A 25,496-nucleotide genomic window follows, 5' to 3' on the forward strand; every position below is an offset into this window, starting at 1 on the left:
TAGAGGTCGGTCTTTTGTGCCAACCCATTGGGCTGGTCTTTTAGAGCTTCCATTCAATTGAAGAGGCATAGAATTGTAAATTCTATTCACATGAACTAAATTTCATTAACGCGAACAATTCTTATAGCGGTTTTACTGGTAAAATTTTTTCAAATTCTCTGAGTTCCAGGGTTACGGTATCTTGTTGCCTCCCGGGGTCTTCAAGCGGTATGTGCCTGGCCTTATCTGCATGGAGACCATGTAGGGTCCTTCCCATTTCGTGTCCAGCTTCCCTTGATGTTGAGGTTAGGAGGCGCTCACTTTGCACAGCACCAAGTCTCCAACCTTGAATACCCTTTCTTTTACTTTAGAGTTGTACTAGCGAGCCGTCCTTTATTGGTAGGCTACGTTCCTTAGTAGAGCATCCTCTCTGATCTCGTCCAGGAAGTCTAGGTTGGCTCTCAACCCATCCTGGTATATCCTTTCGTTAAAGCTGAGGCTCCTTAATGAGCCCGCTAGTATTTCCACTGGGGCCAGTGCTTCAGTCCCATAGGTCAGCCGAAATGGGCTCTCCCCCGTGGGCGTTCGAACTGTAGTTTGATAAGACCATAAAACGCTTGGTAACTCGTCTACCCACCTTGCCTTTGCTTCAGTCAGCCTTCTTTTTATCCCAGCCAGTAGGGTATGGTTGGTGACCTCTGCTTGGCCATTTGCCTGAGGGTAGGACACCGATTTCTCCATTTGTTGTCGCGTAATTCTTGCCAGTGGCTCTGCTTCTACCCACTTGGTGAAGTAATCCACCGCGACAACGAGGTACTTTCTTCCTCCTGAGGCTGGGGTGAAGTTGCCCAATACGTCCATTCCCCACATAGCGAATGGAATGGGGCTAAGTACTGAGGCCAGCTCGGTGGCCGGTTGGCATGGAATGGATGCAAATTTTTGGCACTGCTCGCATGTTTTCACGTACTGGATGGCTTGCTTTTGCATGTTTGGCCAGTAGAAGCCTAGCTGAAGCACCTTGTACGCTAGATGGCGACCTCCCATGTGACTACCACATATCCCCTTGTGCACTTCTGCTAGAGTATATAGGGCACGACTTGGGGTTAGGCATCTCAATAAAGGGGAGGACACCGACCTTTTATATAGTTCTCCCTCCACCAGAGTGTATCTCGCTGTGTGTCCTCGCACCTTGCGTGCCTCGACCCTATCCTCGGGCAAGATGTCGTCCCTTAGGTAGGCGACGATTGGGTCCATCCAACTTGGCTCCATCTCTATTGACACGACCTCTTTAACTTGGTGGGAGGGCTCGGCTAAATTTTTTATATACACCGAACCGTCCAAGCGAGCTAATGCCTCAGTGGAGAGGCGCGAGAGCACGTCAGCTTTTTCATTTTCGTTCCTTGATACTCTCTGCATCTCGAACACATAAAATGAGCTGACCAGCTCCTTGGCTATGGCAAGGTACGCCGCCATGTGGTCGTCCTTGGCCTCATAGTCCCTGTTTACTTGATTCACGACCAGCTATGAATCGCCTCGTGCTGCTAATCTCTTGACTTGAATGGCCTTGGCTATTTTAAGGCCCGCTATCAGTGCCTCATATTCTGCTTCGTTATTGGATGCTGGGAATCCAAATCGGAGCGCGAACTGTATCTTGAAGCCTTCCGGGTTGGTCAAAATAAAGCCTGCTCCGCTACCTTCTGCGTTACTCGACCCATCCACGAATATGGTCCAATATGCTTCTGGACCAATCTCCTTTTCCATCTGGCCCTCTTGCTCTAGCTCGTTCTCACCCTGAGTGCATTCGACCATGTAGTCAGCCAGGGCTTGGCCTTTTATGGTTGTCCTCAGCTTGTACTCGATTTGATACTCTCTCAGCTCTACTGCCCATGCTATTAGCCTTCCTGACACATTAGGCTTGTGGAGCACTTTCTTTAATGGCTGATCAGTCATGACTGATATTGGGGGTAGGCTTGGAAGTATGGTCTCAATTTCCTTACAGCCTTGACTAGCGCAAACGCGAGCTTCTCGATCCTTGGGTAGCTGCTCTCTACCTCTAGTAGCACGTGGCTGACTAAGTACACTGGCTCCTGTACCCCACTTTCTTCTTTTACCAGGGTAGCGCTCACTGCCACTGGCGACGTCACTAAGTACACCAACAACTCTCCTTTGGGGTCAGGTTGTGCCAACAGAGGTGGGTTGGCCAAGTACTTCTTCAGATCCTCGAAGACTCTTTGACAGTCCTCGGTCCATGTAATGCCCTTCACTTCTTTTAAGCTGTTTAGGGTCTTGAAGAAGGGCAAACATTTGTCCCCAGATCGCAATACGAATCTGGCGAGTGTAGCTATTCTCCCATTCAGTCTCTGTACCTCGCAAACCGTCCTGGGGGGGCTCATCTCCTGGATGGCTTGTATCTTGGCTGGGTTAGCCTCAATCCCCCTTTGGGACACCATGTATCCAAGGAATTTTCTAGAGCTTACCCCGAAGGCGCACTTGGATGGGTTCAGCTTCATTTGGTGAGCGCACAACACCTGGAACACCTCGTCAAGGTTGGCCAAGTGGTCCTCGGCTCGTATGCTTTTGACTAGCATATCATCCACGTACACCTCCATATTCCTGCCGATCTGGGCCTTGAACATTTTGTTGACCATCCGCTGATAGGTCACCCCCACATTCTTTAAGCCGAAAGGCATAACCAAGTAGCAGAAGTTCTCCTGGTCTGAGCGAAACGTTGTGTACTTCTCGTCCCCTTCTTTCATCAGGATCGGGTTGTACCCCGAGTACACATCCATGAAACTTAACCTTTCATGTCTGGCGGTTGTGTCTATCAGGAGGTCTATTCTGGGGAGAGGGTACTTGTCCTTTGGGCAAGCCTTGTTGAGGTCGGTGTAGTCTACACACATCCTCCATTTTCCATTAGGCTTTGGCACCATCACCACATTGGCTAGCTATGTAGGGAACTGCTCCTCCCTAATAAAGCCTAAGGCTTTCAACCTTTCTATTTCTTCCTTCATTGCGGTCTGCAGCTCCGGGGCGAAGCTTCTTCTCTTCTATTGGACCAGTTTTTTAGCTGGGTCCACGTGCAGGGTGTGCTCTGCAATGTGGTGTGGGATGCCTGGCATATCCGCGGTAGTCCAGGTAAACAAGTTAGCGTTCTTTAAGAGGAACGACGCGAGCTCTTTTGCCTCTTCCTCCTTTAGCAGGGCCTCCATCTTCACGATCTTCGCGGGGTGTTGGTCATCAATCACGATCTCAACGAGCTCTTTGACTAGTTCGCCTTGTTGATAGCGCTGATCGTCCTCACGGTTGTCGATAACTTCTACTGCGAAGACTGTCCCCCTGCAGTTGCCCTTGATCTGCCTTAAAAAGGCAGCGTGGCATTCTTGAGCCTTTTTTTACTCGGTTCGGCATTCCCCTATGCCGTTAGGGGTGGAGAACTTGACTTTTAGGTGCTTGGTGGAGACCACAATTCCCAGCTTGTTCAGGCTTGGCCTACCAAGGATAACATTGTAGGCAGTCACGACCTGAACGACCATAAAGTTTACCTTTATGGTTTTTTGACAGAGGGCGGTCCCCACTGTCATTAGGAGTTCCATCGGCCCCTCGATCGGGGCGGGTACTCCTGAGAACCCGTACAATGGCGTAAGGGTGTCAAAACCAAACCGAAACCGTTTACCAAAATCAAACCGAACTATTTAAACCGAAATCGATAGACCGTTTAGTTAAATGGTCCGGTTATGGTTTTAGAAATGACATCGTTTATTTAATCGGTTTGGTTTGGTTTAGACCGATTAATCCAACTGTTTCAAACCGTATAATCCAATTAAAACCGATTATAACCAAACCGTCTAACTGTTTAAAAACCTAACAACTTTTGTTTTTTGATAAACAAAAAATCAAAACCTAGCAAGTAGCAACTACTAAGTAGTCACGTTTCTTCATAAATGATTTCCTTTCTCAAAAAAAAAAAAAAACTAATAACTTAGTAAGTAATAAGTAATAACTATTAACTAATAACTAGTATTAGTAAATAGAGTAGCAAATGTGTATAGAACCGTATAACCAAAACCGTGTAAAACCGTATAGAACCATTTAACCGAAGCCATTTAAAAACCGTTTAACTGAAACCATTTACTAAACGGTCTAGGTTTTGATTATCAGACTGTTTAGTTAAACGGTCTGGTTACGGTTTCTACCCTTAAGCAATCAAAACCGAACTGAACTGAACTATTTAACCGAAATCGAATCGTTTAACACCCTTACAATGGCGCGGTCTCAGGCTTCAGCGTGCCAAGCTCGAACCCAAACTACAAATAGGCATCATATGATAGCATGGCGACCGACGCCCCCGTGTCCACCAAGATCCTGTGCACGGGTCAGTTGGCCATGATTGCCTAAACCACGACGACGTCGTCGTGTGGCCAGCTTATCCCCTCTATGTCTTCATCAAAGAACATGATCACTGGCTCAGTTCGTGCTCTCTTCTCGGGCACTTCCGCCACTGCAATGAACCGCGCTTGTGCCTTCGCCTTTTGGGATGACTCCTGCCCCGGGCCTCCAAGGATACTGAGGATAGCTAGTACTGTGGAGGCATTTACCTTGGTGTCAGTCCTTCTGACCTCTCTGCGGTCATCTCGCCTATCTTCTCGGTGATCTCGATCGTCTCTTTCTCTAGGTCGATCATCCTTCTTGGGGTCGTCCCTTATGGCTTCGTGACCTCGGGAAATATCCTTTCCATCCCCCTTGACATAGCACCTCAGATGGCCCTTTTGAATCACGTCCTCGATCTCTCTCTCTTCAATTGCCTATAGCCCTCTGTGTCGTAGCCGACGTCCCTGTGGAACTTGGAGTATTTCTTCTTATTCCTGTCCTCGGGCTTTGAGAACATCGGCCTGGGCCACTGCAACAAGCTGCGATCGTAAACTTCCATCAGGATCTTAGTCCTGGAGGTGTTCATGGGTGTATAATCTGGGCTCTGACCCCGGTCTGAATACTAATCTGATCTCAGCTTCTTGGCTTCTTTCCTTGCTTCATTCTGGCTCACCCTTTTCTTTTCTACGACTTTGGGGTCGGCCGTCCTACGTGCCTTCATGATATCAAACATGTTGGCATATTGGTAACACCGATCGAGTAGTTGGGGCATGGTGGTGACCAGGTCGAAGGCGAGCGACTTCACTAGGTAGTGGTTGGTTACCCCGTTGTGCAGGGCATTGAAGGCCATGGCATCGTCCAGGTTCTTGATCTCCAGAGCCTCTCTGTTGAAGCGTGTGATGTAGTCCCTTATGGACTCATCGGGTCATTATTTCACCGCCAGTAGGTTGGCAGCGGTCTTCTTCTGTTTGACACTACTCTAGAAGCGACTCACAAATGCCTTGGCTAGCTCCGTGAAGCTTCTGATGGAGTTGGGCTTTAGTTTGGCGAACCAAAGTGCCACCAGTCCCTTTAGTGAGGTCGGGAAAGAACCACATGATACGATGTCAGATCCGCCATACACCGTCATCATCGCGTTGAAGTAGCTGATGTGATCGTTTGGGTTGCTCTTCTCGTCATAGGCCTCAGAGGTGAGAGGTTTGAAGCCTTGAGGAAGTTCAGCTCTCATGATCTCGGCGGTGAAGGGGTGCTGGCCAGGCCTGAAACTCTCCTCGAGGACGTTTCCCTTCTCCAGGGCCTCTAACTTGGTGTTGATTTCTCTGAGCTTACGGTCAAGCTCGCTCTCAACGACCTGGTTAGCTATGGGCTCAGCGCGTGCCCGACACACATTTAAGTCATGCCGAAGGTCTTGTCTGACTGATCTTTGCTGGCTGACCCATTCAGTTCGCAAGCCAGAGTCCTTGGTACGGCTCTGTTCAGTTCTACCATGGGTCCCCCAATGGGTAGACACTGATTGCTCTACCATGCGAGAAGGGTCGTTCGTCGTGGGTAGGTTTCCAGTGTGAACGATCACCGATGGGGGTGGATTCCTTCGGGATGGGTGAGACGACCCTACCCTGCTTCCGGTCCCTCGTGCCTCTTCTCTCGGGGGCCTCGGATCTTCTCTTACTGGTCTTGGGAGGACCGGTGCCGGGGGTAAGTTTGGTGGTGCAGCAGACGCAAGGTTGGCCGCTCTCACGGCCTACAGTTCTCTGACCACCTCTCTAAGGAACTTGTTCTGCTGAAGGACTTGTCGTTGCAGGTCATGTATTTGACCTACTATAGCCGGCGCATCTGGATTCAGGGTCACCAGGACGAATCCTTCTGGCAATGGAGGTGGGGGTGGTAGAGCCCTTGGGCTTTGGCTGGCTTGCCCCCCTTCTGAAACTGTACTCAGTCCAACCGCTCTTGCTATCAATGGCTGGGACCCTGTCGTGCCTACTACGACCGCTGGTAACTGGGATCCGGTCGGTGCTGCAGCCGTTCATCGTAGGGTTTGCTTCCCAGCCTACCCTCCTCCTCGGGTGTTTCTCATCGCCCAGCGGACTGCTAGGTTTTCTATAGCCTGAGGGACCTTCGGGTTGTTGGGAACCACGTTCTGTTCACCTACCATGATCTTTGGTGATATTGTAGAGTTTTGGAGGCTTTGCGATTGTCATTTTTTCCCAAACGATGCCAATCTATTGCATCAGGAAATTGTATCAGAGCGTCTTGTGCCTGCAAAATGAGATTAGCAGAGAGGACCGGGCTGTGCCGACGATTCCACTCCGATGCCTAAGTTAGAATCCTTGCAATAGATGAGAATAATGGAATTCAGATGATCGTAGAAGGATGTTACCTCCCTTATTTATGGTGGATGATGGGCAGACTCGTGCCCTAATAGGAAAGCTGGGTTATCAGAGTGGAGTGAGAGTGTTTAGGAGTGATTTCAGGGATAACGTTCATCCTATGATTCCCTTGGCGCCTGATTAGGCATCGTACGGGTGATAATCTCAGGCCATGTTGGTTAGTGGCAAGTTTTGAGTTAGTTAGGTGAAGTATTGAGGTCGCCCCTTCATGGCACGGGCCAAGTCGTTGTCCTTTGGGTGGTGACATAGCGACCTCCTGCGATGGCATGAGCCGCGCTCTCATACTGTGCCCCGCGATGTATGCCGTTCGGCTGTTCTTGCTCTTAGTGAGGTCGTTGGTTCGCGTATGGCCTTTGTGGCCCCAGCTTGTTCCTCGCTTACTCTTTAACTTGTTCTTGTAAGGAGAGATCTCTTGACCTATCAAGGCACAAACCTCTAATTTATTTAAGATCAGGCCAGAGAGAACATGAATGTATGATGATGGACCAAACTCCTAAATCTTTCAAAAAAAAAGAAAAAATCAATCTCCTAAATCAACATGGCCTCTTGATGAAATACACAAGGCATTTGGATTTGGATTTTCATCCTATGTGGTGGAACCAAGGTACTAAAACTCGTAAGATCTCGGTTTTCTAGGAGGTCGAGACGAATCGATATACAAGTTTCAAAAGTGCATTTTTTTGGTTTGGGTAACTCGAGATCTCGGGTGGACCCAGATCTCGACCCATCTACTCCTTTAAAAGTGTTTTAACTGGACAAAACTCAAGATTTCTCGATCAAGTTCTGTCCAGAAGCTCTTTTCTCATGCCTCACGTACTCTTATATGATTGCTGTGGAAAACTATGTGCAACATTACAGCATATGTCATCGGAAGACTATGTGGCATTAGTGGGGACTGAATGTATGATTCAAGGGAATTTTATGTGATGATAGTTGTAAAAATTGTTAAACAATTTGATGTATCACTTTAACATTTCTAATGCGTATTGCAGTTGTTTTACATTAACTGAATGTGTTGCTTGCTTTCTATTACTAAATTAAGTAGGGTATTTTAGTATGTTGTACCTACTAACCTAGGGTCCGAAGTGAAACTCCTATTTGAACTTTGTTTTTGCAAAATCTGATAGTGTCATTGTGTTTAAATGGCTTCAAATAGGCTAAGTACCAAGTTTAAGACCCAAACTAGGTCTAAAACCCACCGTAACCAGGTTTCGAGTTAGAAAAAAAATGCACCAACTCGACCGAGATCTTGAAATCTCGACTGAGATCTCGGTTTTTCCCAAGGTTGAGTTTCAATTTTTAGTACCTTGGGTGGAGCATGCTTAGATGGGGTGTGTCCATGTCATACAGGAGTAGCACCATTTTACCCAACAACCTAACATTTTGAGCTATGTGGACTAGAGGGATTTGGGTAGATGGCCCAGTCACCCAGACCAAACCTTGGCTGGATAATATGCCCCTAGATTGGCATCATATGCTATTTATTGGCCCTATGTCAAACATAGAACTCTTTGATGCCAGAATCCAATCACATGTTAAATAAAAAGAAAATTACTCAACATGGGTTTTGAGGGATCTTTTATTGCAACCAAATTCAAATCTGGTAGAAGTTTTTCTATGGCTGTCATGGAAGCTGAAGATAACAGGGATGGGATCCTATATTTTTAGTTTAAGAGGAGTAATAAAATAAAAATGCCACTTTTGACCTGCTAGTGAGCTCCAAAAAAATTATTGAGAGAGCGAGAGAGATTTTGTGGTTCTTTTTGTTCGTTAATATAATGTGATTTCAGCCCATTTTCTGAGATTACGAAGTTCAACTGGAGAGGAGTAGAGAGGAAAAAGGAGCTTGAGGAAAAAGAAGGTGGTATCTAAGACAATCTATGCCGCTACACTACCGACTATGGATCCATAGGCAGAGCACTGGCATGGCTGCTCTTGTTGGAATCGGTGACCCAATAGAGCAACGGATTCAGATCGGGTATAGAACCTTTGCATTCAAGTTTGAGTCAACATCCCATAACAAATTGAAACGGGAAACAATAGGTAACCTTAGAACCGCAATTGTAGTTCCTCCAGATGATAGTTCTTCCTCACTTGAGCAACGATGGGAATTGATGATGATCAACTCTTGATTCTTTAATTCGATGCAAGTAATCAAAAACTATCACCAATGAACTAGGGTTCCAAAACCCTAATCACACGTTCGGCCAAGGGAGGGGGAGCACAGTAGATTTCAGCCAGCACTGATTCCTCTCTGTGTCATTTTTATAGTCCCCAACCTATTAAAGGTGAGGTGAATCTCAATATTCAGTTTCATAAACTGATTGTAAGACTTGTTGATGACGTTACTTGACTTGCAACCCATCTTGCTTCCAAAGTGGGAAGAGGTAGAATTTAAAAGGGATTTTGATATCTCTTATATTATAGTTGATTATTTTATCAATTAAAATCACTATCATTACGTAAATAATCAACCTATTTATTTTCCCAATAAATGTAATGTATATTTAAACTCTTTAATTTGCATATAAGACCATTCACTAAACAATATCTCATGATGAACTATAGAGTAGGTAATTAAATATTGACAAACCCCAATTCATTGTACAGCTCTCATAAAAGATTCTATGATCACAATCGGATGCCAAAAAACGTGATCAAACATCATTGAAATAATATAATAATATATTTGATAGTAAGAAAATAAATTTTGTAAATAATTTACAAAAATGCCATTGGATCCAGATTCTAATCTGATTGATCATAGACTTTCTCTCTTCTTGATATTCCCCAATCAAGGGTTGTGGATTCTATGTTGAGCATCCCTTTCCTTTACGATGCATAATCACGAATCCAATACACCGATATATAGTCCACATGACATCAACTATTGGTGTACCAAAACCTATAATGTAACACCGTAACGATAAGGATTCTCAAGTCAAAGGGTTAACTGGTGATGGGTACGCATCTCATCCTAACATAACAGGTAGTAATATGTGTGAGAATTGTACCAGTTTCTTTTCTATACACATACATGATGTGTAATTATATTTATGCCCTAAAATCATCATTTCTAGTGGCATACAATGTAATGACCATATGAACAGGATGTCCGGTCCTATCCCTAGTCGAGAACTGTTTTGGGTGAAAACCTATGGAACAATCTTATGAGCCCATAAAAGATTCATGCATAAAATAAAATAAAATAATTTATTTAAATAAAATTCGGGTTTGATGGACATACTCCAACAATCTCCCACTTGTATATCAATACCAATTTCTCATATGCTTTACACATATACTTTCTACATGTTTCTTAAACACTATAGGTGACAAAGCCCTTTTCATGGGATTAGACACATTGTTTGTTAAGTCTACCTTCATTACAATAACGTCACCATTCTGGATGATCTCTTTAATCAGATGGTACTCCCGCTACACATGTTTGTTTCTTTAATGGGTCCTAAGCTCTTTTTCTTGTGCAATAGCCCCCTTGTTATCACAATATAAAAGTATAGGCTATTTACAAGATCAGGAACAACACTCAGGTCACTCAAAAATTTCCTCAACCGAACGCTCTCGTTGGCTTCTTCATTGGCTACAATATATTCAACCTTAATGGTAGAATCAGTTATAGATATAGCTTTGTGCTCCTCTAAATAATTGTTCCTCCTCCCAACATAAATATCATACCGAAAGTAGATTTTCGGTCACCCTTATTAGTTTGAAAATCTGAATCTGTATACCCCACCACTATATATGATCAGCGCCATAGACTAAGAATAATCCCTAGTATTTCAAAAATACTTGAGGATATTTTTTATAACAGTCCAATGCTCACATCCAGGGTTGGATTGATACCGACTAACAATCCCTATTAAATAGCAGATATTTGGTCTACTACATAACATGGCATACATGAGATTTTTGATTGCAGAGGCATAGGAAATTCTCTTCATTTCTTCAATGTCCTCTTGAGAATGAGAGCATTGGGATTTAGATAAACTAAATCCATTTTTGAAAGGAACGTTTGCTTTCTTAGAATTCTTCATGTTAAACCTAGCTAGAATCTATCTCTGTAAGTGGATTGTGATAACCTAACATCCTTCTCTGGCAATCTCTCACAAGCTTGATTCCTAGGATGTAGTTGGCTTCACCTAGATCTTTTATTGAAAAAGTTGTGGACAGTCACATCTTTACAGATGATAAAATTCACACATTGTTCCCCATTTAGCAGTATGTCATCTACGTACAATACAAGAAAAATACTATACTCTCACTGACCTTCTTGTAGACACATGGTTCATCCATGTTTTGATTAAAACTAAACGATTTGACTACTTAACCAAACCAGATGGTCCAAATCCTGGATGCTTGTTTTAGTCCATATATGGATCTAAGTAACTTACACACTTTGCTCTCTTCACCAATGGTAGTGAACCCTTCTGGCTGATGCATGTAGATTTATTCTTCAAGAAATCCATTGGGGAATGCAGTTTGCACATCCATCTGTCAGATCTCATAGTCAAGGTGTATAGTAATAGCTAACAAAATCCTAATGGATTGCATCAGTACTATTGGTGAAAAGGTTTCATCGTAGTCCACCCCTTCCTCTTGGGTGTGTCTCACATGCCATTGATTGGGTCATCTAGACTAGGGATGGGTCATAGCCACTTTCCTATATAAAAAGCTATAGACACAACTAAAATTGAGTGCATACATATGTGTGCCAATAGAGGGGGCCCCATACATGTCCAACAATCTAATGTCGAACTTCCCACACGTGCCGACACGCTGCCAGAGTCTACTTTCAAACAGACTTGTCGAATCAACAAAGGTCCACTGGATCGAAGAGTGGAGCTTCGACTGACGACAAGAAGGCCACCAGATATGATGCCATAGCCTACTTTCGAATAGATCTACAAGGATCTGTTGGATCGGCGAGTGGAGCTTCGTCCTGTGATAGGAGAGGGATGGTGAAGATTGAACGGCGGCTGGAGCTTCGGAGCCGACGATAGTCTTGATGCCACCAGCACCAAGGTCGACATCACCTGGGTAACCTTTAGCTACTAGTCTTGCTTTGAATCTCTCAACTTTTTCATCAATGCCTTTTTTTCTCTTAAAGATCCACTTACATCCAATGTGCTTAACACCTTGTGGTAGATCAACTAGAGTCCACATGTTGTTGGAATATATTAAGTCCAATTCAAAGCGCATAACTTTTATCTATTTAGCGACATCTACGTCCTTCAAAGCTTCATTATAAGTATTCAGATCTAAATTCGAATCATTAGAAACTAGGTGGAACTCTTCCACTTTGTCTTCTTCTATAAGAAGAGTCAACCTAGTGGGTGGTTTGTGAATCCGCTCACTATGTCTAGGCTCTGAAGGTGTGGAATCAACAATGGGTGTAGGTATAAGATTATCAGTAGGAACTAATGGCTCTTGGTCACTAGTAAGGTCTTTTATGACCACTGGATCAGATCTTTTGGAGATAAGATGCTCTATAAGGAAAGTTACATGTTTACTAGTATGACCCTTTGTTCACTGGGATCACAGAAATAAAAACCAATGGTTCCTTTGGGATATCCCAAGAAACAACATCTACTGGTTCATGATTCCAACTTATCCATCTATTGTTTGCGAACACGCGCAACACAACCCCAAATCCTAAAATGTTGAACACTAGGATTTCACCCATACCACCACTCATAAGGGGTTTTGGGTATGGTTTTAGTACGAGTCCTATTAAGGATATAGATCGCTAGATCTAGGGAAAAACCCAAAAAGATAAAGGTAGTTAACTAAAAGTGAGCATAGTCCTGATCATGTCTAACAAAGTCCTGTTACGTCTTTTTGAGACACCATTTTATTATGGTGTCCTTGGATTTGTGAGATATTCTTTGAACTCATTTGATAAATAGTCCCTCCTTGATCAAATCGAAGACCCTTGATCCAAGAATCAAGTTGCTTTTCTACTTCAGTTTGGAACTCTTTGAAATTTTCAAGGTTTCTGATTTCTTACGCATTAGGTATATGTAACCATATCTTGAGTAGTCATCGATAAAAACAAAATATTCATAACCGTATCTTGATTGAATGTTGATGGGTCCGCATACATTAGTATGTATTAATTTTAACACACTATTAGTTCTCCTACCATCATTGGGAAAGGATTTTTTTGATCTTCTTACCTTGTAGGCATGATTCATAAGTTGGATAAGGTTCGAAATTTATACTTTCTAATGGTCCATCCTTAACTAATATGTTAATCCTATCCAAATGATATGACCTAGTCTGAGATGCCTTAGGTATGTTGTATTAACTGAAGCATGCTTGCATTTCAAATCCACATTTGAAGCTTCATTCGTTTTAATGGTAGTGATGAGCACATTTATGTGTGAAATCTTAGGGCATAAAGCATGCATTTTACCACATTGAACAGAGTTACTCGGGTATTTTTCTATGTTTTTTAGGTTTTAGGTACTTTGAGGTCATTTTATGCTATTATGGGCAATCGGGAGTTGTACCTCCTAATCTACACGTAAAGTCACCATGTTTCTTTCCATGACTGTGAAGAGGGCTAAATTCTGAGCAAGATGGATGTGATGCATTAAAAGTACGCATTAGTTTTGATATCCATACATGCAATTATTTTTTTTGGGCCAGAAAAAAATAATGGGCCAAAAATGAGCTGGAATGCAAGCCTGGGCCAGTCTGTGATTTCTTAGGGATATGTTTGGCATCAAAGAAGATAATCATGATCAAAGGTTGAGATTCTCTCATGTAAAAGATCCCCTTTCTGCATTTTTTTGGGACTCGCTCACTATGCTCCACGTTTTTCGAAGAGGACCCCATGGTCCACGATTTTTGAAGGGGTAGAATGAGCATCAATTGAATTCTTGAAGAAGGAAGACTACATGGCACACACTCTCTCTCTCTCTCCACCGAATTCCCAAGGGCACTATAGGGATTTAACAAGTGGTGGATATTTTATGGGAAATATTCTCTTATACTTGAGAAGTTGAAGAGTCAAAGATTGAGGGAGCCTTATTCACATTACTTGGAGAAGACACCTACAAGAAAAAGGAAACACATGAGAGTGGAATCTATGCTCAAGAGTCAAATTAGAAAGCTTTCAAATTGAAAAATAGAAGGTATATTAAACTAGGAACTTGTATATTTACTTTCTATTTTCTTCTTTTTTCTTGGGAATCAAGTTTTGATGTAAAAGGAAGAAGGGATAAAAAATCAAAGATTGAGTGAGCAACACCACATCCAACGAATTTTAGAGGTGGAGCCCACTCAAAAAGCGTGGAGGCCTCTCTCTCCTCCCCTCTCTTCCTTCCCCTCTCCCTATAAATACTTGTGGGGTGTGGGTGTTAGAGGGTATTGAGAATTCTAGTCTTTTTTCATATTTTTTTTGGCTTCTAGTTTTCTAGTTCTACTTTTCTGAATTTTTATTTCAATGGTTGTAATTTCTTTTATGCAATTTTAATTCAAAGATTGTTCTTCAATTTTGGTTGTAAGTTCTTCAATCTCTAAGTGTAGTTTTTGATTCAAGCCTTCTAGTTCTAGGTTTCTAGTTATTGTGAGAGGAATTTAGAGATTCAGAGAAGGAAGGTATGCAAGTTAATTCAAGCAACGTAGGCTTCATCAACAACATTCATTCAATGCTCAATCAACACAATTATCATCAACAATTGCAAGTTTGGTAGAAGGGAGTAGTCAATCCCATTTTTCTTTCTTTCTTTCATTCTCATCCTCTTTATTTCTTTCATTCTCATTCTCATTCTCTTTATTTCAAGTACTTCTGTTGGGGTTTTATTTTTGATTATTCTCATCCTCATATCTTATGTTAGATTTTTATTTTGATTTTCAGATTTGGTTGATGTAGATGCGAATTCAAGTTTGATAGAGGAAGCCTTATCAAGTTCGGTTCAAGCAATTTTCGGGTTTTATCTCTTTGCTCTTGGATTTATGTTCTTTGTATGTGTGTGGATTTGGTAATTTCAATCCGTCAATCTCGTATTCCGCATTAGATTTTGGTAGGTTAGATGATGAATGGTTAGGTCATTGGAATCATTAGATGCATGTGTTAGGACTGTTAGTTTAGTTTAATCATCTTAATTTAGTTCACTCTCGCATTACTTTAAATAAGTAAGATAGAGTGGCTTATCTCCTCGTGTTCGACCCGTAGCTACGATTGACCCGTATGCTTGCGGTATTATTTTTAACTCAAACAAGTTTTTGGCACCGTTGCTGAGGAGATAATTGTCCACTTTATTTTTCTTATTTTTAAGTAAATCGAAGTGTTTTATTTTCTTTTTCCTTTTCTTTATAAAAAAAAAACGTCATCTTGTTTCTCTTCTGTTTCAAAGAATGTGCACTCAATCCAAAAAATTTCATATGCCCAAATCCAGCCAATCTTGGTGTACCTCATGGGATTTCATCATCTATGACGCTGCCCCTTGATTTGTTTGGGTGGTTTGGATTACATGTGACTTATTTTTGGAGGTGACCAACTTTGATAACAGGAAAACAACATTGTGAGTGCTTTTGTTTGGAAACAAAAACGTACAGTAGTCCCCCACTCTACATCAAAATCCGCCAGGAGTCGCACGTAGGTGGCTGGCGAAGACTATACGGGTTCTCTTGCTGTCAACCTACATGGCAACCTTTCAACTTTGGAATCATTGTTTCAATCTTTGAGGGGCAGATGCACCAACTGTCTTTAGTTCCCTCTTGTTTTTAGTGATTTTCCTAGTCAACATGGAGACTTCTTAATCGGTTTGGGTGGCTAAAGTATGGACCCGTGACTCTACCAACCGACTCGTAAGAGTACAAAGTTTGACCATGCTCGACCAAACTCAGCCTAGGACTCTTAAGGATAGGTTCTACCCTACCAGGGCTGCACAGCCTTCTTACATCAGTCTACCTACTACTACAAGAAATAATTATGAACTCAAGTCAAACTTCATTAGTATGCTGCCCCATTTCCATGGGATGACCAATAAAGATGCCTATCTCTTCCTTAGGGAATTTGAGGAGGTGTGTGTTCTGATCAAAGTACAAAATTTGTCTGATGATGTAGTTAGACTTCGGTTCATCACCTTTGCTCTGAAAGATCAAGCCAAGAAGTGGCTCTATGGTCTGCCGACTAATTCCTTGCTACATGGGATCACTTTTCGATTGTCTTCTTAAAATTTTTCCCTCTTCACAAAACCAATAAACTCAAGAGTGACATTCTTCAATTTAGGCAGAAACCACATGAGTCATTCTCTAGATTTATGGAAAGGTTCAAGGATCTTCTGTTAGAATGCCCTCACCATGGAATTGACTTGTGACAACTTTGCCAAATCATTTATGAGGGCATTGACTTTCAGATCAAGTAGCTACTAGAATCTATGCGTCCCACTAGATTTACATCTTTTACGGATAAGAATGGGGCTTGGACGTTTTTGACCAACTTGGCTGATAAGACTAGGGAATGGGAGTCCACTAAAGAGGCTGAAAGGACCACTAAGGGTTACCTCATTGAGGGTGTACTAGCCAAGGAAGCCAAATTAGATAGTCTCATCAAAAGGTTGGAAGCCATAGTTCCTAAAGAGCTTGTCCCGGTTAACTAAGTCAACCAGGCCCCCATGTGCAGTTGGTGCCATACACCTGGTCATCTCATGGAGGAATGTCCTAACACCTTTGTGGGTAATTCCAACACTGAAAATTTAAGTGCTCTTTATCAGAACAATCCATATAGCAACACTTATAATCCAGGATGGAGAAATCACCCTAATTTCTCCTAGAACTAAAGGAATCAAGCAGGCCCATCTAACTTCCACCATTAAGGCCAGCCTGATCCCCAAAGGCCTAATTTTGTACCACCAAACCCAAGTTTGGCTCCTCATTCTCTTCCCCCTCGTCCTCATTTAAGACCTCATTTAAGACCTCAAATGAATTCTGCTAGGCCACCTCTCCTTGCATCCTATCAGCAACCCCTTGGGTTTACTAATACTAGAGAGGCAGCAAGAACAAGTGAGCTAGAGAAAAGCATGGCCCTTCTCATGACAAGCCACAATAATGTGGAGAAGCAACTCACCCAGCTTGTCACAATCTTGCATGAGAGGGAAAAAGGAAAATTGCCTAGCCAGCCAGAGCCGAATCCTAGACATCAGGCTCTAACTCAATAAGGAACCCATGCTCCTCAGCTCAATGTTGCACAAGGTCAACAACATCTAGGGCCCTTCAGCCAGATTAATGCAGTATATGCTTTACGGAGTGGCCATGAGTATCAACAGGTTAGTACCCCCTCAGTCTTTACCATCTAACATTCCCATTGACTCTCCCCCTACTGATGAGGCCGTTGTAGTGCCTTCTGTTCCAGGTTCGTCTGATGAACCTGAAAAAGTTCAAGATGATTTGATTGATGAAACTAAAGATGATTCTTTTAAGAAAGTCAAAGAGACCACCCCTAAAAGAGTGTACTCCACCTGCCCCATTCCCAAATAGATTGGTTAGCAAGAAGTCTCCTTTTATGGAGAAAATACTAGATGTCTTTAAACAGGTTCAGGTGAACATCCCTTTGTTAGATGCTATAGCCCAGGTCTCCGCTTATGCAAAAGTCCTCAAAGACTTATGTACCCAGAAGTGGACCACCAAAGTGCCCAAAAAGGCATTCTTGGCTGCTCATATTAGTTCTCTCATCGCACAACCAGTCGTAGCCAAGCATAAGGACCCTGGGAGCCCCACCATATCTTGCACTATAGGCAACACCATTATTGATCATGCCTTATTGGACCTTGGTGCAAGTGTGAACCTATTGCCTTTTCATGTCTACCAACACTTGGCATTGGGAGAGCTGAAACCCACTAAAATCACTCTTCAGCTTGCAGATCGATCAGTAAAAACTCTAGAGGGGATGGTTGGGGATGTCCTATTCAAGGTTGGGAAATTTGTATTCCCTGTAGATTTCATTGTCTTAGATCCCCAACCTATTGCAAACATCAAGGACCAAATCCCTATCATCTTGGGTAGACCATTCCTTGCTACTAATAATGCTTTAATCAATTGTACGAATGGTCTCATGAAATTATCTTTTGGCAACACATCTGTAGACTTTAATGTGTTTAGGTTGGGCAAGCAACCTAATTTATATGAGAAGGTACATATGCTTCAGGGATTCCCCGATGACATTGAAACTTTCTTTGAAATTGATTTTGTTTCGGAATTTCAGGAGTATATGGAGGAATTAGAAGGTGTTGATGATACCATCATATCTGAGGTCTGGAGCATCCAACCGCCTGTGGAGCCCCTTGGACCCCTATCCACCTCCATTCCTAAGCCCTCCATTATTGAGCCCCCCACATTAGAGTTGAAAGAGTTGCCCTCCAACCTAAAATATGTCTTCTTAGGACAAGATCAAACTCTCCCTGTCATTATTGCCTTTGATCTGACTTCTAGTCAAGAAGAAGAGTTGATCAAGCTTCTAAAAAAATATAAGGAACCCATAGGTTGGTCCATGTTGGATATCAAAAGTATTAACCCCTCTATTGTGTAGCATCATATACATCTTATGGAGGGTTCCAAGCCTTCAAGAGAACCACAAAGGAGGGCTAATCCTGTCATGAAAGAGGCAATCAAGAAAGAGGTCCTAAAGAGCTTAGACCATGGGATCATTTACCCCATTTTTGATAGCCAGTGGGTGAGTCCAGTGCAGGTAGTACCTAAGAAATCTGGTGTCATTGTAGTTGCTAATGCCAATAACGAATTGATTCTAATCTGTGTCCAAACAGGGTGGAGAGTGTGCATTGACTACAGAAAACTGAATGCTGCAACATGGAAGGACCACTTCCCTTTTCCTTTTAATGGCCAGATGTTAGAGAGGCTAGCAGGACATGAGTATTATTGCTTCCTTGATGGATACTCTGGCTATAACCAGATCCATATTACTCTTGAAGACCAACATAAGACCACGTTCACATGCCCTTATGGAACATTTGCTTACCGGTGTATGCCCTTTGGGCTTTGCAACACCCTTGCTACATTCTAGCGGTGCATGATGAGTATCTTCTTTGATATGGTAGAGCACTTTCTGGAAGTGTTTATGGACGATATTTCTATTCATGGCTCTACCTTTGCAGACTGTTTGCATCACCTTTCTTTGGTTTTAAAAAGATGTAGAGAGAAGAATCTAGCCTTAAACAGGGAGAAATGCCATTTTGTGGTAAAATAGGGCATAGTACTTGGACATGTAGTATCCAAAGAAGGGATCCGGGTTGATAGAGCCAAAGTGTATCTCATTGCTAATTTGCCACCACCCAAGAGTGTGAAGGATATCCGATCATTCTTGGGGCATGCTGGCTTCTATAGAAGATTCATCAAGGATTTCAGTAAGTTAGCTAGACCCCTCACTAACTTACTTGCAAAGGACCACCCCTTTGATTTTTCTCCTAAGTGTCATGAGAGTTTTGAAAAATTGAAAAGGAATTGACCACAGCCCCCATTATTCAAGCTCCTATCTGGGCTGAACCATTTGAGCTTATGTGTGATGCGTCAGACTTTGCTATTGGTGTTGTCCTAGGTCAAAGACTCAATAAATTACCCATTGTGATTTACTATGCTAGTAGAACTCTAAATGATGTCCAGCTCAATTACACTACCACTGAGAAGAAATTTTTAGCTGTGGTTTTCGCTTTGGAGAAATTTTGCTCATACTTAGTTGGCTCATATGTTATTGTTTATATTGACCATTCTACCATTAAGTATCTTCTGAGTAAGAAAGATGCTAAAGCCCAACTCATCCGTTGAGTTTTGCTTCTTCAAGAGTTTGACTTAGAGATAAGGGATAAGAAAGGGACAGAAAACTTAGTTACAGACCACCTATTCCGCCTGCCCAATGCAAGGAAGGATGACTACCCCATTAGTGAGCATTTCCCTGATGAGCAATTATTGGCCGTTATAAATGAACCTTGGTATGCTGACATTGTGAACTACCTTGTGACGGGTGTGACACCTGACCATTGGTCCACCCAAGAAAAATACCGGTTCCATTCACAGGTCAAAATTTTCTTTTGGGATGACCTTTACTTATATAAGACGGGTCCTAATCAGATCATCAGGAGATGTGTCCCTAAGCATGAGCAGATTCCTATTCTATCATTTTGTCATGATCATGCTTGTGGGGGTCATTTTGGTCCCAAGAAAATGGCTGCTAAAGTCCTTCTATTGCACTCCAATCCCAATAAAGGATAAAATACTACAAAAGGGGTATGATAGGATGCTTACCAACATTCTAACCACTACCAGGATCTCAATGCAGTGGCCAACGCATAGTCTTACACTAATATTAAATTATAATAATATTAGAATGCGGAAAATAAAAGAATATTTCATTCCAAAAGATTAGAAATGAGCGGAAGCGTTAGAGATACAATGGATTCAAAGTCTACGTGATAGACAGTTTAATATTTTACATTTCGACCCAAAAGATTTACTAGAAACTAAAACAGTAGAAATACTACCAAATATATACAATACTCATGATAAACAAAATAACAAAAGATATAAATTGTGCCCCAATGGCACAGTCCGTGAGTATACGCTATCGTCAAGGTCCAAAATCATAGGCTCCGATCAGTCCACATCAAAAGGATCACTAACATACATCACCTGCATACAACTAAAAAGGGTTGCACAATGGGGGTAAGCTCCACTGAGCCCAGTGAGGGGATGGGGAGTGCACATACACACAATTACACATAGTCCATGATGCATAAAATGTTAAATATATTTTTCCCCTAATAAACAATCTAAGTCATGGTATATGCTACTGTGATAACTTGGGAGACATTGAGGATCACTTATCCTATCGCCCCAGTGAAACCTCAATTATCACCAGGGGACCTACGCCGGTAGAAGCCATCATGACCACCCAGTGGTAGACCCTAATAGCCATTACTACCCCTGACCTGGCCTCTCCCGCCTCTACAGCCATCAGGTGCTCAGACTATCCAACACATAAACCCCTGTTGGCAAGGGTCGTAGCATAAAGGAGTATAAATCCTAGCCACAGATATACTACATGCAAATCCTATCGTCCCGAGAGGTATTCCGGGTGCATTAATGTCCCATTCCATCTAGTACCCGGATACCAGTATGGCACGGTGCATACAGACCAGGATGGCAAGCAATGATTTTAATAATAATAATTTTGGGGTTTCGGCACCGTCATACCCGACACCGTAACCCAATGTAATAAAGTAAAGCAACATATCCACAATTCATCAATTCATATCCAGCATAGTTTATATGCAAGAATGCAACATGTTAAGAATCGATGCAAGCATACACAATTATATGATCTATATAATTATATATATATATATATATATATATATATATATATATATAACAAGCCCAAACATCATCCAAAACCCACTCACAGTTTGCTTGCTTGTCGTTTTGTGTGTTCGGTAAGATTTATCTTGGTGCACGTACTCCCGTGCCAGATACAAAGTCTGAGGATGCGTGAGAACATTATTAGAAGTGTATAGGTGGGTCCGATGAAGGGTCCCAATAGTTTATTTGAAGTCTGGGTCAAGATAGCAAGGGCGGGTGAAGGAACGGAGTCAGTCAGGTGAGTCCGGTCAATCCCCCACCGCCATTCTTTTGAAATCTGAGAAGATTTCTACCTTCAGCCTTTCGTCCATGGAACCACAAGGGTCCCAGGGTTAGGGAGGTGAGTCCAATCCTTTGTTGGAGGTCCAAAATACATAGTCCTTTATAGGACTTAGAGGATTCAAGGGATTGGATCCTACTCCAAGGTTTTCCCCAAGTGTTACTATTGTTAAGTTTGACAAAATACAACACAAACTTCCTAAGTCAATCACTTTCAATCTTCACCCCTATAGGTGTTATGGCTTTTAGGATCCTAAAAGGATCACTTCAAGGTCCATCAAAACCACCAAGGCCTAGTCTAAGCATTAGTCTTAGGATTCATGGGTTTGGAATCACTTTAGGATTTTCCCAATTCTAGGATGAGGTCACAAGTCCCTTAGGACAACAAGGGGGTTTGAAAGGTATCAAGGGTAGACCTTGGTACCCCGATAGGTCAATTAATTAATATATTTTGGGGGCACTTTAGGTGGTAATTAATCCCTATTAAAATTTATTAAGTCTTACACAAGCAGCCACAATGTGGGTGAGGTCACCGGATTACAACCATGTTCCTAAGTTGCTGTCAAAACATATTAGCTAGGTTTGAACCCACTTTTGAGGGTCTTATTTTTGGATTGGATCCATGGTTTCTTCATAGAAAATGTAGCCTTTGTTTCTATTTTACAATACAACTTGAATCGCATCGATATGATATGTATAGACAAAGTTATGGCCAAAATACTGAACAGTGGTCATATTGTAAACTGCGGGTGGATTCACGAACGGATTCTATTTGTGAGAGTCTGCCCGTGCATCCGTTCGAACCCTAAGACACACCTGAGACACATCCGAGAAGGTGGGTCCACGGGCGGATGCACGATTGTGAGTCTGCTGCTGAGTCCGCTCGAAGCAGAAATGAGTTTTTCAACTCCGAATTGCATCCAAATTGGTTCCCAAGGCCCCCAATGGCTTTAAGGGCTTGTAGGGATGACTTCCAAGGTTCATTAGGGTCCCAAACATCCTAATGGCACAATGCATTCAGGCATCTATGGTCTATATCCCATTCCTCAACCCAAACTTGGGTTTTTGGGTAAAAATCTAGGTTTTCATGGCTTGGGTTGAATGGCACTTCAAAGAGAGGTGCAAGGGTATGCAAAGGCATCCCAAAGGGATTACAATCATCCCTCCAACAAGAGCATTGGGTCCCAAGTGGAACCCAAGCTAATCCCAAGCTCCAAAATTCAAAACCCTAAACTAGAAATTAGAGAAATAGAGACGGAGAGATGGAAGATTCACTTACTTTCAATGGAGAACCAAAACCTAAGGCTAGGTGAGCCCCCTTATTTAACGTCCTTCCTTATACTTCTCCTTCTTCTCCTCTTCTTTTCTTTCCTTTTCTTCTTCTCCTTCTCCCTTCTTTTCCTTCTTTTTCTTCTTTCTTTATCCGGACAGCAAGAGGGGAGGGAGAGAGTGTGAGTGAGGGAGTTTCCTTTCCCCCTTTCTCCTTCTTCTTCTTCTTCTTCTACTTCTTCTTCTCCTTCTCCTTCTTCTTCCTTCTACGGTTTTAGCAATTGGGAGAAATGGGAATGAGCTAGAGCGCATACCCATAAATAACTACAATGGGCCTTAGGGCCTGTTTGGTTAGGTGCCCTCAAACACTTAGTGGCCTCTAGGTTTAAATGGGTTTTAGTTGGGCTTTAAGTTCTATTTGGCCCATGTCTTTACCCATTAGGTCTAGTTAGTTAGTTAGGACATGTTTGGTTTAGCCTTAAGTCTCAAAAGACCTATTAGTCCTTAGGCTTTGTTTGGTTTTGAGTTAAATATAAAACTCATTAATTCTTTAAGTTAAGTCTTGTGGGCCCACTTTTATAGCATAATTAATAATTTAATAGTAAAGGTGAGGGTCCATTTAATCTAAGGGTCTAAGTATGGTGTTCGGGACACGGAGGTGTGGGTCCCATAGGAAGATAAATCAAAAGGGTAGGTAACAGCAGGGGCGGATCCTCGAGCGGATTCAGTTGAGTGAGTCCGTTCGTGATTCCGGTGCTGCTGTCAGGGCCCAAACTTCAAGGAAAACTGCGGGGCTTTGACCCGTACTTCTAAGACTTCGAGGGGACACTTATAATAGTATTTTTAAGTTCACGGTCATAGTTGTTGACCATTGCCACCATAGCATTACCCTTTGTGCAAGGTCTAAATTGCCCTTGGGTATTAGGGTATATTTCAGGTGCGGGTGTAACACCTTCAATCCAGTTTTTACTGGTCTACCCTTTTTAGGGATGCTTTCCTTTATTGCAAGGCTTGTAAAGCTTGTCAATCTTTGGGCCGAGTAACTAAGAGAAACATGATGCCCCTAAATCCTATTCTTGTTGTGGAAATTTTTGATGTTTGGGGTATAAACTTTATGGGTCCCTTCTCGAATTCTTTTAGGAATCTTTATATTTTGTTGGTCGTTGATTATGTTTCAAAATGGATAGAGGCCATTGCCTGTAAGACTAATGACCACAAGGTGGTTGTTAAGTTTCTAAAAGAAAACATTTTTTTCCGCTTTGGTATACCTCGGGCTATTATTAGTGATAGGAGTACACACTTTTGCAACCGTCTTTTTGAATCTTTGATGAAGAAGTATAGTATCACGCACAAGTTAGCTACCCCTTACCATCCTCAGACGAGTGGCCAAGTGGAAGTCTCTAATAGGCAGATAAAATTTTTTTTGGAAAAGACTGTTAACCCATCCCGTAAGGACTGGTCTACCCGGTTGGTTGATGCCTTATAGGCACACAGGATAGCTTATAAGATCGGCCTTGGTCAGTCTCCCTAATATCTGGTTTGCAGAAAAGCTTGTCACCTTTCAGTAGAACTTGAGCATAAAGTATTTTGGGCCCTCAAAAAGCTCAATTTTGATATGTCTGAAGTAGGTACCCACAGGAGACTCCAATTATCTGAGTTGGAGGAACTTAGGAATGATGCATATGAGAGTGCAAAGATCTATAAGGAGAAGACAAAGGTCTTCCATGATAGACACATTATTAGGAAGTCGTTCCAGGTGGGTGACAAGGTCTTGTTGTACAATTCCCGGTTACATTTATTCCCTAGTAAATTGAGATCTAGATGGGTTGGGCCCTACATTGTTAAGTCTGTTTTTCGTCATGGGGCTATTGAGATTTTGAATCCAAGTACAAAAGCTGTTTCTAAGGTGAATGGCCAGAGATTGAAACCAATTTTGGAATTACCTTCTGATAGAGTAGTAGAGGTCATGGATCTCTATGAACCTCTTTATTTTGATGATTGACACTATCAGGTATAACCCCCTCCCTTTTTCCTTGTTCTTTATTTTCTGCATGCATTGCGGATACTACATAATTTAAGTGTGGAGGAGGGTATGAGCCTAATTGGTAGATTTTGATTTTGGCTTGTGGTAATATTTGCATGTTCTGTCTGTTACTTTGATGCGAAGCGCGAGAGAAAGAGACTTAGGAACCCTAATCTGAGAAGAAATAGAAATCCTGTTGAGAGGAAGATAACTAGTGTGTATCTTGAGGTGGGATTTGACCCAAACAATAAAAACACCACCTTATTTGAATGGACGGACCTTTTGTTTATTGTGTGGTTCCTTGAGCCTCTGGTTAGGAGCTGAGACCAAATTATGGCATGGCATGGAAAAGAAAAAAAAAAGAAGAAAAAAAGAAAAAAAAAAAAAAAGGAGAAAGAAAAATAAGTAGGAAAGTCAAAGTTGAATTCCTTAGAACTAGACAGGGCACTGGTGCCTCAGGAAGCAGGGTGACTTGATCAAAATTCCTTGGAAGGAGATTTTCTGAAAAGCACTCTAGCGTCACTGTCTTTATAGATATATGCAAAAAGCAAAGCTACCAAGTACTTGGGTATCTGGTGTATGCTCCACCATGTCATTCAGGGAACTGTAGTGGAGTAGAAATGGAGTTCACAACTTCCAAGAAAGAAAAAGAAAAAGAGAGAGAGAGAGTTATTGGCTTATTGCCTTGATAAATTGTGTGGTAAAAAATGCTCTAAAGCCTAAGTCCTTGGTTCCCTTGATGACACAAGTGGTCCTACCTTAGGGTGAAGTGGTGTTTTTGGAAAATATGAGGA

General features: G+C 42.3%; 2 protein-coding genes and 1 non-coding gene across 3 annotated transcripts; 1 reads left to right on the top strand and 2 right to left on the bottom strand.

Annotated features, from left to right (window-relative positions):
- Positions 1-372: 372 nt before the first annotated feature.
- LOC122651085 lies at positions 373-1,452 on the bottom strand. Its single transcript, XM_043844423.1, has one exon. The coding sequence runs from the start codon at positions 1,450-1,452 to the stop codon at positions 373-375; it is 1,080 nt and encodes a 359-aa protein (XP_043700358.1).
- A 14,515-nt stretch (positions 1,453-15,967) lies between these two features.
- LOC122649318 lies at positions 15,968-16,074 on the bottom strand. The gene has a single exon (XR_006331277.1). It is a non-coding gene; the product is annotated as a small nucleolar RNA R71 (small nucleolar RNA).
- Positions 16,075-24,294: 8,220 nt separating this feature from the next.
- Positions 24,295-24,681, top strand: LOC122651111. Its single transcript, XM_043844440.1, has one exon. The coding sequence runs from the start codon at positions 24,295-24,297 to the stop codon at positions 24,679-24,681; it is 387 nt and encodes a 128-aa protein (XP_043700375.1).
- Positions 24,682-25,496: the final 815 nt, after the last annotated feature.

This window comes from Telopea speciosissima, chromosome 1 (assembly GCF_018873765.1).
Source record: "Telopea speciosissima isolate NSW1024214 ecotype Mountain lineage chromosome 1, Tspe_v1, whole genome shotgun sequence".
NCBI lineage: Eukaryota > Viridiplantae > Streptophyta > Magnoliopsida > Proteales > Proteaceae > Telopea > Telopea speciosissima.